At 37.6% G+C, this 12,377-nt stretch overlaps 2 protein-coding genes and 1 long non-coding RNA gene across 7 annotated transcripts; 2 read left to right on the forward strand and 1 right to left on the reverse strand.

The window, feature by feature from the left end:
• Positions 1 to 1,630: 1,630 nt before the first annotated feature.
• LOC124174681 (GILT-like protein 1) lies at positions 1,631 to 4,753 on the reverse strand. The gene is made up of 4 exons (XM_046554060.1): positions 4,593 to 4,753; positions 2,661 to 2,990; positions 2,330 to 2,485; positions 1,631 to 2,002 (listed from the first exon to the last, which is right to left on the reverse strand). Exons 1-4 carry the CDS (start codon positions 4,647 to 4,649, stop codon positions 1,829 to 1,831), a joined length of 717 nt encoding a protein of 238 aa, XP_046410016.1. The 5' UTR covers positions 4,650 to 4,753; the 3' UTR covers positions 1,631 to 1,828.
• Positions 4,754 to 5,658: 905 nt separating this feature from the next.
• LOC124174683 lies at positions 5,659 to 6,745 on the forward strand. The gene is made up of 2 exons (XR_006868971.1): positions 5,659 to 6,053; positions 6,420 to 6,745. It is a non-coding gene; the product is annotated as an uncharacterized LOC124174683 (long non-coding RNA).
• A 644-nt stretch (positions 6,746 to 7,389) lies between these two features.
• LOC124174680 (heparan sulfate glucosamine 3-O-sulfotransferase 6) lies at positions 7,390 to 10,898 on the forward strand. Of its 5 annotated transcripts, none has more exons than XM_046554056.1 (5): positions 7,390 to 7,836; positions 8,165 to 8,365; positions 8,433 to 9,146; positions 9,390 to 9,880; positions 9,960 to 10,898. In XM_046554056.1, the coding sequence occupies exons 3-5, from the start codon at positions 8,641 to 8,643 to the stop codon at positions 10,082 to 10,084; spliced, it is 1,122 nt and encodes a 373-aa protein (XP_046410012.1). In that variant the 5' UTR covers positions 7,390 to 7,836; positions 8,165 to 8,365; positions 8,433 to 8,640; the 3' UTR covers positions 10,085 to 10,898. The 5 variants fall into 5 exon arrangements, with proteins under 5 accessions (XP_046410012.1, XP_046410010.1, XP_046410014.1 ...); XM_046554054.1 differs by having other exon boundaries at positions 8,473 to 9,146; XM_046554058.1 differs by having other exon boundaries at positions 8,172 to 8,365; positions 8,473 to 9,146.
• Positions 10,899 to 12,377: the final 1,479 nt, after the last annotated feature.

Raw genomic sequence — 12,377 nt, forward strand, 5'->3', positions numbered from 1 at the left:
TGATTCTTTGATGCACTATTCCGGCATAATTTTGCGAGAGGAATCGACTGGGCGCAGTCTCAATACGCTGCGAGCAACGGATCAAGAGTCACAATTGAGAAACGACAAAATTTTTCAGTATTTTCTTAGCCGTCTGTCCTATACTGTTCTATATGTCAATTCTGCACCTCTGTGGGACTAATGATTCTTGAAATCTTGCAAAATAGCAAGGGTTACCCCATGAATAACGCATCAAAAGTCATAGCTAAAATACACGGAACTAGCAACGGCTCTTCGAAAAGCTGGGCAAGAGAAATAAATCACAAGTTCACAACTCATAGTGTTTCACTTTATTCAATATTCTTTAATTATAGTACAAGTGTTTGGGTGTCAGAGTGTAATAATTCAAAAAGTTGACATATAGAACTAGAGTACAAAGCAAAGCGGAATGCATAATTATAAGTAACCCTTCGCAGACACATTTATTTGTCGTCTTATGAGAAACACATGGGCTTTAGGGCTAAATATGACACAGTGCGACCGCGAAGGGTTAATAACTACACAAGAAATCTAGCAAATATACGCAGAAGTAGGTGTGCAGTATGCATTGTCTCAAGCACAATACAAAAATACTATACCAGATAGATATTAAACTAGATTTAACATATAGCTTAAGTTTGACCCTGCGTATAGGTGCAACACACCGATGCCAGGATACGTTATACGATGTATGATATTGTATTATCTCTATTTGATGTAACCTGCATTAAGATGAATAAAAAATCAATTTCCACCGCATTACCTTTGTATTTCCTCAATTATTGGTCGTTAGCTGTTCTACATATCTTTTTCGCACTTCTTTCAGTCCATTTAGTCGAAAAAGTATCATACAAATAGATCTGAGACGAAAAATTCCGAGCTCAAAAAAAAAAGAATAATAATAATAATAATAAGAAGAATAATAATGCTTTAATAATCACAATTATGTTTGTAATACATGAGAGTAAGAGTAGAGTAGAGTAGAGCGGGGTGTTGGCAATAGTAATAAAAGCACCCAAGTAAGGCTTTACTCCTTTGGATTTTTTCAATCGGAATTCGGCCGGTTTTCAAAAATGGTTCAACTAATTCTTTGATGCACTATGTCGACGTGATTTCTTAAGAGTAATTGATTTGACGCAGATCGAATACGCCATCCGTTATTACATTTCGCTTTCCGCTCAATAGTTCTTCAAAGCACGAGTATTATCCGAAAAACAGATACGACTGTTCAATCAATATACCGGGTCTAAGCGTCGAAACGAGCTACTGCAGCGCCTACTGATAGGCAACTGGACTTACATTAGCCATCCCGCGAACGCCGCTGTAACGCCCGGTTGCCTATCTGCAGGCGCCAAGATTGCTTGCTTCAACGCTCAGACCCGATATGTTCCCGTAATGATTCTGAACTGCAAACTTACAATGTGACGACTTGTGTATTGATGCTTCTTTCAAGAATTTCTCGCGGCCCCAGGTATATACGGTCTAGTAGGATTTAGGAGTTGTGCTTTTTGAATAATTGACACAGTGTCAGCGCTTTCGAGATTCCGTTGCGTAAAATTAGTTCTTCGCTAACAATAAGTGGATCGCCGTATTTCACAGAGACAGCTATGGATTTTTATAAACAAGATTTTCAATTTTCTTTATCCAAAATACGAGTATACAATACAAGAATTGATTTTTCGGTAATAGAATTTTAATAAACGTATTAAATATATTAAAAAATTCTTCTTCTTACTTATAGTATTCTAATACTATTTATAGGTATATGAAAGATATGGTATCGCTGAACGCATATAGCTGAGGCAGCTCATTACAGCATACGGTAAATAAGACCTGCAGTTACGAGGCTCATGAGTCCTGCAGTTGTGCTCGGAGCTCCGCTTACGGAGTCGCAGGCCTTTGGCTTCGGAGAATCCATAATGTACTTGCACAAGACAGTAAGGAATGATTTCTGTGCAGTGTCAGAATCTGCTTTGTTATATCTCTGTGAAAAAATATTTCATGTTTTAAACCATCGTTTGTCATGAGTAACGAACCAACAGTTGAAGTTGATTTATTGTATAGATTTTATGTTTAAAAGTCCGATACGAGTTTTGAATTTTAATGTGAAAATTCGAGTTTGAAATCTGTCAAGACTGTCACAACGTTATTATTATATCAGTCGTTAATATACATGTTAAGTTGCACGACAATTCGACTACTTTTGTTACGTGAATTAAAACTAACAAATATACCAAACAATTCCAAAATAAGGCTCGTATGTGTGACTCGGAATAGGACCTTATACTGCAAGAAAAATATTATTACTTACGTCGTTAAAGACGATCGTTGGGACGGACTGCAGAGGGTTTTGTAGTGCATTTGTTTTGTTCTGATTCATTTCATATATCGAATTTCCTTGTTGACCCTCAGCGCATCCTTTCAAATTATTCAACGTCGCAGTGCTGGTATGTACTGTCGATGCACACTGTAATAAGGAAAATATGCAAAATTTATCTGAAAATCTGGAATATCGGGGCAGGAAGGAGCGTGAATATACATCATCAATGGTATACATTATGATATTGACCCTTGGTAGTTCGGGGATCGTGTTTATTTACCGTACGCAATGAGATCTTTGTTTCATATTTTCGAATACTTACGATATCTGCAGTCGTCATGTAAGCTGAGCTCTTGTCAGCTTTACTCATGAGACAGTCTATAAAATCGACTTGGTTTTTAACTGTTAGTCCCGAGGACTTGTCGATAATGCATGACTGAAACTTATTGCCGACACACTCTTCTCTTCCGTGATGGCAATCCCACCTGTTATTCGGGTCGGACGACTTTGGGATACTTTTTCCATATGGGATCAACGACAGGTTAATGTAACGTTGTACGTCTTCATCTCGCCATGCTGGTACAAATGATTTTGTGAAGAAAGCCATGCTGTCCTCGCATAGTGACTCATAGTAAATCTTCACCGAGACCTTCTGCAATGTGTGTAAAGTAAAAGAAATTATTAACAATGAATACGAATGATCGTAAAGGTCAGTACTCATTTTCCCATTATGGTGCTGTGAAACATTCTGAAAAAATCTCTGGATGTTCCACCATGGACATAATAAAGTCAAGATCATAAAACATATATTAGACATTGTAGTGGTTCGTTCATTTTACACCCGCGGTTTTCGAGCGTATTGTTAGATTCATAGAGATCCGTACACGCATTCCTTCAGCTCTTGCACCATAAATGGTTAGAATACAAAGGACTTCAGAAAGTAGGTTACAGTCATTGCGGTACGTATGTACTTCATCCGGCGCGAATTTGAATAATATATTATTGCATTTGTTATGAACAGCTGTGGTGAAGTTGAACCTGTAAACAAATGTATAGCTTCAAATAAAATACAAAATGAGTCTCCCCGTTTCAGGCACTTTTAAAATCATACCACCAATAGAAATTGCCCGTATTTACTCAATATCAACTTCAAGATCTCCTAAACATATCCTAAAAGCAGCGAGAATTTATCAGATCGTTTAAAATGACGTTAAACTATTTTCCAAACTATCTTCACGGCTCAACGAAGCAATCTCAAAGTGACTGATAAAAAATAACTTTAATAATTAGGAGATCCATCATGTATCCCATACACTTTCTTTAGTGAAACGCGATAAGTCTTGAATCCCTGGATGCATTCTAAACATATTTGTCAAGGTGCCGTACAAAAACGATGTAAAAATCTAAAATTACTTAACGTCGCAAGTATTTAAGAATAATGCGTCAGTTTAACGTTATTTTAACTTCAGTGATATTAAATTCAAGTTATTGTAATTTCAGGTAGTAATATTCTCTTCGAAAAACTACACAGGAACATCATCCTCGGCAACAATGGCGTTGAAAACATTGAATAAGTAATTTTCAAATTAATTATTCTATTTTAGTTCGAAATTATAGTGAAACATATTTTATTATTACTGAAATACCGATGTAAATTATTACTAATACTTTTGTGCTTCAAGTACTTTGTTCAAATTGGACGCTTAATGAGTTTGTCGGGATATAGCTCATATAATACCGCAGTTCTTGTCTTCGCTTCAACGTAGCCTGATAAATAAATGAAATAATTCAAATAGCGCGAAGACTGGTAGATAAACAGAGAGAAATAAATGAAAGCAATGATAAAAATCAAGGTATAAAATATATGCGACACAACAATGATTAACGAGTAAAATATCAAGCCGATAGTTTATAAGGTGTGGCAACGGCCATCTTGATTTAACGGTTTCCAGGGCGCGGAGTTCCCGGGACGCGGTATTACGAAATTCAAGTTTGAACTGTAAAAAGTTCTCGAAATAAGTCAGCCAGGCGGTATAGTCGCGACTAAACTGCGCGGCTAAACTCGTCTTGTTTTCATATCATCGTTAGGTGGCGAGGTACATCGTATAAAGAGTAAAAACTAATTCGTAGAACCGGTTTTTCAACATGTTTCGGTAGAGCGGTCGCAAACAATGAAATTCATATCCTCACCCAATACAACAACTACGTAAAACGGTAAATTATGAAAATCGAATAAAGAGTAAATAAAATATACCTGCTGAGCAGTGACAGCACCGATAGTTATGAGCAACAACACCAAGTATTTACTCATTTTGTACGGATGCACTGATCCCAGATACGGCTGTGACAATGACGAGCTTTAAAATTAGCGATTATTCCGCTGACTCTGGTGGCTGACTAAGGACTGACCCAACAGCCATAAGCACCCGTTCACGGGCTCCGCATTTTGACCCACACTCTGCAGTGTAAACACGTGTATGTACATTGTACGTGTTACCACTAACACAAATCGGACAAGAATGTTTGTATAAAGGAAAGGCATAGTGAATTCTTTGATGGAGGGGAGTTTCTACACCAAGATAGGCACCAGGGGCGTTATATAGCCGGCAAACACGCAGCGTTATTCGCCGTACTTTCTATACCATCAGGTGTAACGGTGTACACGTACAGACGACATTACATGGTAGGCATAAAAACAAGACTGGATACATCACGTGACACCGGCTAGAGACCGGCGAGGAATATCTACCTTAACGGTTTTTTGACTCCGTAGATCGAATTTTAGTTAACCGCAGCCAACCGGCTCTGGACACCTTCAATTCCGGCTAAAAGTCATTATACAAGGTGTTGAGCGATTGTTTTCGGCTAAAACAGCGGACGATTTTTGGAAATGAATAGGTATTCTTAATAACGTGGACCTGATAAAACAGTTTCCACTCACTGTATAAGTCATTACGTGTAACGTTGCTTATTACCTTTTAGTTACTTGGATAGAAAAATAAAACAGTAATACAAGGCAGAAACTTGTTTCGTTTCTTTATCTCTCCCGCTTCTAAACCGCAAGTTTATCTCTATGTAAGAGGATGAATTTTCTTTTACGTGGGAAAATCCTTTATATAGTTAGGAACGTTGCACGAACGGCAGGTTAGATGTGGCATCCGATTTTTAAGTGATCTTAACATTTGGAAGCCATGCCGTTTTTGCGTCACACCCAATCATATTGATACAAAGGGTGAAATCACCCGTTTTGTCCCCTTTTTAATGATCTAGTAGCCATCATAGATAAAAGAGGTTTATAAACCTCTTATGTATTTCAAAAGAATAAGGTTGCTGCGTCAACCAACATTATTGTAAAAACAGTCTATCTCGAGAGTTTAAAAGGAGAGCTTCGTCACAAAATAAATCCTTTTCCTCTCTTAATTATAGTTCACCGTCGCATCGCGAGTTTTTATATAGTTTGGTATTTTTCCGCTGACATACCTGAACGGATGATGCGATCTTGGTACGATCTTGAACAACATTCGAAGGTGGATAAAAATAGTATACCGGTAGGATAAAATGCATCGATGAACAAATAAATGAAGTTATCTTTAAACGGTATAGACTCGCCCAAGAATAACATACTTCATGAATTACATTACCATTCCAACGCCAAGCACCCGCTTGACGTGTATTTCAGACCGAGAAGTGATACGATATATCTATATCCATGCACGTATGTATACATAACATGGTTACGCATTCCGAAGTGTATTCATTCGACATTTACGCATGGTAGAACACCATACAAATATTACATAGGTGTTATAAATATACATCTGTACATGTGCGTGTATAGGTATATATAGTGAACTATCGCCCGTGTCTTCACGTCGGCTAATCAAGTATACAACGCTTCATGAAATAACTTTGAAAAGAATATACTAAGAGAGCAATAAATGATTGGACACCTCATTGTGACTCACGTATAAGAAAATACATGTATGGTGGTCCATTAGACCCTAATTTATATAAGTTATACGTACATCACGTTTAGTTTTTTTTTATTACCACCCAGCTATTTAACTCGTGTGTTTCCCAGCTATCTTCGTCGTAGCTTTACGTACGCAATGATGACGCAATGCGGAAACTGTTTCGACTGCGCATCGAACGTTCTCACAAGAATTGCCCGATGGTACAAACAGTGCCTTCATAGCAGAAATATCGACGTTTGAATTTGAAGTATTATCCGGCGTAGAGATTGCATTTTATAGATTAAACATTTCATATTACTGTAGAATACAGACAAAATACAATTGTAATATAGATTTACACGTATAACAGCTTAAGCGTTGTATGCATGCAGTGAAGAGGAACTGAGCTTAAACTTCATTGTAAGCAATAATAAATCTCGCTTATTTTCTTTTATATTATACATAAATATGAACCTTACCAATTGTGGTTTCCGTACTATTGCATCATGATACATAGGATGTTGCCTTAAATGCATATCCTCTCTGAGTAAGTGGAAATTTATCCGACTCCAATATCTGTGGCGAAGCGTTATTTATCGTCGTCGATGTTGTAAGCTCGATGAGTGTGGCAAGAAAAATGTGGTATTATGAGTTTTACCCGTTGTTTGCGATGTTAGTTTGAAACGAAATTAAAATAACTTGAGTTCCTACGCCCACACTATGAACTGAGATCAAACGCGGTTCATTAGTTGCAATTATCGCTAATTATCACTTGTAAGAGTAGACACTTACATGATCATGTCTCCAAACTTCATGTATATATATTTGTTTTACTTCATACAACTCTCAGTCAGAGTATCTACATGGAGGGACTCGATACAGGTTGAATGTATTTTTTTTTTCATCCTAGTCAATAATATTCAAGTGAAAATAAACATCCTGCATCGTTAAACAAGTTCAAAAATTGGAAAACGATCGAAACATATAAACCACTCGCTCATGCGCCTTCACTCAATCAGTTTATAAGTGTCTCGTAGGAGTTGTGTGGTCGGTAAGATAGCCTGCTTCATTATAACGAATGATACAACCATATTGATCGGCAAAAGGAGCTGGCAGATGCCGCCACTGTGTCATTTCGGCACGCACATTTTACTCTCGTGGCTAACGCGGAGGATTTATGACCTGCATCAGGACGAGACGCAATGCGGTCTAATAGTGATAAAAATTTAAAACCACGCCTGAGTATGGGCAAAATTACCCGAACGCGCGTTTCAAGTTGACGGAAAAATCGGGCCCCGCATCGAGAAGTAATTGCACAGAATACACTGTACACCGCTATAAATCTGTTTTACTCTATTTTTGAACATGGGCCTCCACGGGTTCATTACTCCGGTATTGATCTCACAGGCACGCGGCGTGATAGCCAGAAATAAAATTCCCTTCTCTTTGACGAAATGAAGTGTGTGTGCTTTACGTTGACATTGGATCTTTTTCCGTAAGATGAGAATCATTAGACGTTGCGGGCTATCTGTTCATCAACACATTGTGAGTTGGAATATTTGTGTGTTCTGATTACACGTGTTTTTCGAGGCTAAATTAATCGGAATTCGGTCATGAATGAATTACGTTGAATTCGATCAGCTATCGCTTAGCGTGCCAAAGGCAGGTGCGTGATAAAATACTGCATGAATTTTTCCAACTGCATTAAAACGATCGAGTAAAATCTGTGAATAAAAAATCCTCAATTAATAATCTTTCAGTATTTTGGCATTATTTGATGCGAAATTATTATTGTTAATTCGCATTTCCTATCTATCGATACGTAAGCTTACAATTTGGACTTCTGGCTGGTATATTTTTGAAAATTTCGTAGTTTACAGATCTTATTCAACACGTTTGTACAGGATATACTTGCCATTCTCGAGTGTAATCCCAACATGATCCCCGAAGCGTAAGTCCCACTGCGCCTGAAGAACTCATTCAGCAACCTGCATTACGCGGGAAAATTGAGTGACGCTGCAGGAGGTAGTATTTTCGTGGTGGAAGAGGAAATCAAGAGGTATCAAGGGAAACGGTGAGTTTGATCACGTAAAAATATACCAGGCAAACCACATCTCTATATAATAGCAAAACGATTTTAGAAAACAAGATACGTTATGAGCTGGGTGTTTCCTCCCGCAGATGTACACATGCGAAACGTTTGACTGTCTGATTGCAAGTGCATATCAGAGTAACGACCATATCATAAAATAAAGATGAACGTTCCGGAAAATTATCGTCGACATCCGTGATAAGGAAAAAGGGAAGCAAGGAAAATTAAAAAAGGCAATAACTAACCGAACGAAGAAAATGGAACTAAGGAAATACTTTTGGACAAAGCAATTCATCTTGTTATCATTTTTCGTCACAACTTTTATCTGGATCACATTCAAGTACAACGGATGCCTGCTGGGCGGCTTATCGCGAAAATTAACACTTCAGAGGAGCCAACATGCGGACTCTTATTCCGAGACGCTATTGCTGCGGTCACCCAGCCAAGTAAAGGTTGAGGAAATCCCGTTGGACAACATTGCGAGCCTCGATCCACGCACGACGAAAGTCCAGCTGGTTCCCTTATGGTCAAACAACGAGACCCTGCTTCGAGAGTTGATCGATGTTTCTCCGAAGTATCAAATCCTCAGACAGCAGGGTCTCAGACCCGGAAGACAACTGCCCGTAGCCCTGATAATTGGGGTAAAGAAGGGAGGCACCAGAGCACTCCTGGAATTCCTAAGACTCCATCCAGACATCAGGGCCGCCGGTTCCGAGGTCCATTTTTTTGACCGACATTACTCCAAGGGTTTTCATTGGTACAGGTGAGCGATGATTATGCCTGGTCTACACGCTATGATTATGTTGGTACGATTGTGTCGACCAATGATAATACGCATGTGTAGATAACTGCACTGTGTCATAATGTGGAAGCATACTTCCTAATTACAGGTGCATTTCGAAATTAGCTCTCAGCTCTGTTAGCAATCTCTTATCTCTTTTGCGGTGCAAAATTCATGATTACCTTCCCATCAACTATGATAAATAAGTTTTTATCTCACCTGCAGGCATCGCATGCCGCCGACCCTGGAAGGGCAAGTAACGATGGAAAAAACGCCATCGTATTTCATAAGGGAGGAAGTGCCTCGTCGAGTGCAGCATATGAATCCAGGCACAAAGCTGATCGTGGTGGTTCGAGATCCGGTTACCAGGGCGATTTCCGACTACACCCAGGTGAAAAGTAAGCGCGTGAAGATGCCGCGGTTCGAGGAGTTGGCCTTCCTAAACGATTCCCAAGTCGTCGATACCTCCTGGGGACCGCTGAAGATCGGCGTGTACGCGAAGCACCTGGAGCACTGGCTCCTCTACTTTCCACTTTCACAGCTCCTGTTCGTCAGCGGTGAACGTTTGATCGCCGATCCGGTAGCCGAGATTGCGAGGGTCCAGGATTTCCTTGGCTTGAAACGGGTAATTTCGGAAAAACACTTCTACTTCAACTCGACGAAGGGATTTCCCTGCCTTCTCAAGTCCGAGGGACGATCCAGTCCGCACTGTTTGGGTAAGTGAATTGAGAGAGGCTCAGTACAAAGAGAAAGAATAATTTGATTAACAATTTTTTTCTACCGTTCTTTAAAAAGGTAAAACGAAGGGGCGAAGCCATCCCCACATAGATCCAGCGGCGGTTCAACGTCTCAGGGATTTTTATCGGCCTTTTAATCAACGTTTCTATCAGCTAACAGGAATGAATTTTGGATGGCCGTAGCTAACTATTCGCAGAGGTTGTGGAGATCTTTGGCCTGAATTAAACATAGACATATCTTAGGATTATAGCGAGGAGGAACTCAGTCAATTTTTAACACTAATCTCGTAATTATATTTATATAACAAGGCGACGCGTTATTACTGTTAAAAAATATTCTAATACCAATCGCCGGAATTCGTTTCCTCAAAAAATAACTCACCTATACTGGTTGTACCTAACAATAATGTTTACATGTATACTTATGTAGACACTATATTATATACGTAACGAGAAATCAGGTTCCGTTTGACGATGTTAGAGTGAAATAAAATTTTTCTTCAAATGCACGCGTATGAAGAAATTCTTCGATAGTCGGTTCAATTGTATAGTTATTAGATGCAGCGCGACGGTGAATTCGAACGAGGTTAATATGCGCTGTTTTTTTTTTTCCTTCTAAAATAAGAATTATCGAAAAATACGGTTGTAATATATATATACTGTGTTTAGAAAGTGCACGTCGTTATACACTGAAATATATAATAAGCACGTTGCTTTGCTCAACTAATATTTAATAAACTATACACATACCTATATAGTTCAATGCCTATTGTTAATTATTGTAAGAAGCACGCTCGCGACTATCTTCATAATATATGAATAATGTGTACATGTATACATACACACGTGTATTTATACGCCAGTAGCCCTTCAATAACAATTAATACGTGCATAGATATATAATATTTGATTATAAAAAAATGTTATTGACGTCTCAAAGCTGACGACAAAGATCCACGGCAGGATTAACGGATGAAGTCAATTTTCAAGGAAAATATTCAACCGCATAAAAAGCGAGAAGCAAAAGTTTGAACGAGTGGCTATTGGGGTATAAAAATACACTGATATATAATTTTAGGGCACCTTGTTGGATAAATATTTCCTACATGTAACTATGATTACCCAACGTTATTACCGAACGATAAAAACAAGCAATATCACATTTATAAGCATGTATGAAAAGAGACTTGAATAGTTTACGAATTGCGTCTATTATAAAGTACACTATTAATACAACAAATAATACTCAGTCTTAACGTAATTTACTAATCTTCAAATTCGTTATCTTAAATATCTGCAAGGCAAAGAGCTTCGTTTATGGGTAAACACACATGTTGGCCTTTTTTGTGGCAGTTGATCATTCGTTTGCTTATTTACTTCGTTATTTATTTATTTACTCACTGATTTTTTGATCAGTTTTTTCTTTCCTTATATAAAATTATCACAGTAGTATTCATTAATTTATTAATATATCTATAATATGTACATGCTGCCAATAAAATTAAGTAATCCAATAAATGTACCACCATGTATATTTTACCGTAGCTACTCACGATTCATTAAATTTCCATAATTTTCATTTTCTTACAATAATACTCTTTTCCCATCTGCAGGTCACGACGAATTCTGCATACCAAGAACATGATTCTACGCAGTAAACACTTTGAGCGATCAATGGTTATACATCAATTGTCATTGTATCATTTATATTAACATTGGAGTTTAATAACGACGAAAAGAATAAAACAAAGTGCGTAACTGTACGATATGAATACACATGGCGTTTATGAAACTGTGATGTCTAGACATAATGAGGTAAGTACTTATGTTTATATTTATTTATATGAAAATGTATGCACCTATTTAATACAACTATTGCTAATTAATTTCATGAATATTTCTTTTACAGAATGTGTTGTTTGAACTTTTTGTTCGGAATTGTGTATCGTTAAGCTTGTCCACTTACCATAATTTATAATCCCGACTGAAACAAAACATACTGTAAAAGTGTATGATTTGCAACAACACGTTACCTGTATGACAACATCGATTTAATTACAATTTGCGTTTAAATAATCGTACAGGTTAATACTGCTTTTGGTTATTACCATTACTATTATTATCACTATCGTCCGACAGAATGAACCTGCAATTGTGAAAAGTGCAAGAATGAAAATGGAATATTTAATTACAACCGAAAGAGCTATTTCATTTACAAATTTTTACACGCAGGGCTTTTTCATTAGATTTACTCGCATTGATCCTGTTTTTCTTCGTTTCACACCCTTCGCGAAAATATCGAACCCGGCCGTGTTCACGGATATACCTTTACCCATGGTTTTAATTTATTTTTAGAATTTACATAGCACAAGGTGTCACGCAAACGAATTAAAAACATTAAATAAAATCCCATGTAAAGTAACGAGAATAATTTACAATATTATATCTGTATTAAACTAGCAAAATTATTTTTTGT

Source organism: Neodiprion fabricii, chromosome 2 (assembly GCF_021155785.1).
Source record: "Neodiprion fabricii isolate iyNeoFabr1 chromosome 2, iyNeoFabr1.1, whole genome shotgun sequence".
Lineage (NCBI taxonomy): Eukaryota > Metazoa > Arthropoda > Insecta > Hymenoptera > Diprionidae > Neodiprion > Neodiprion fabricii.

What these genes read in the sequence shown, in the direction of transcription:
- LOC124174681 (XM_046554060.1), bottom strand. Translation starts at nt 4,649, where the DNA reads ATGAGTAAATACTTGGTGTTGTTGCTCATAACTATCGGTGCTGTCACT. An exon ending in GTGCTGTCACTGCTCAGCAG is followed by an intron (nt 2,991 to 4,592) that starts GTATATTTTATT and finishes CACACATTGCAG; the next exon opens with AAGGTCTCGGTGAAGATTTA. An exon ending in CAACGATCGTCTTTAACGAC is followed by an intron (nt 2,003 to 2,329) that starts GTAAGTAATAAT and finishes ATTTTTTCACAG; the next exon opens with AGATATAACAAAGCAGATTC.
- LOC124174680 (XM_046554056.1), top strand. Translation starts at nt 8,641, where the DNA reads ATGGAACTAAGGAAATACTTTTGGACAAAGCAATTCATCTTGTTATCA. An exon ending in AAGGGTTTTCATTGGTACAG is followed by an intron (nt 9,147 to 9,389) that starts GTGAGCGATGAT and finishes TCTCACCTGCAG; the next exon opens with GCATCGCATGCCGCCGACCC. An exon ending in ATCCAGTCCGCACTGTTTGG is followed by an intron (nt 9,881 to 9,959) that starts GTAAGTGAATTG and finishes TTCTTTAAAAAG; the next exon opens with GTAAAACGAAGGGGCGAAGC.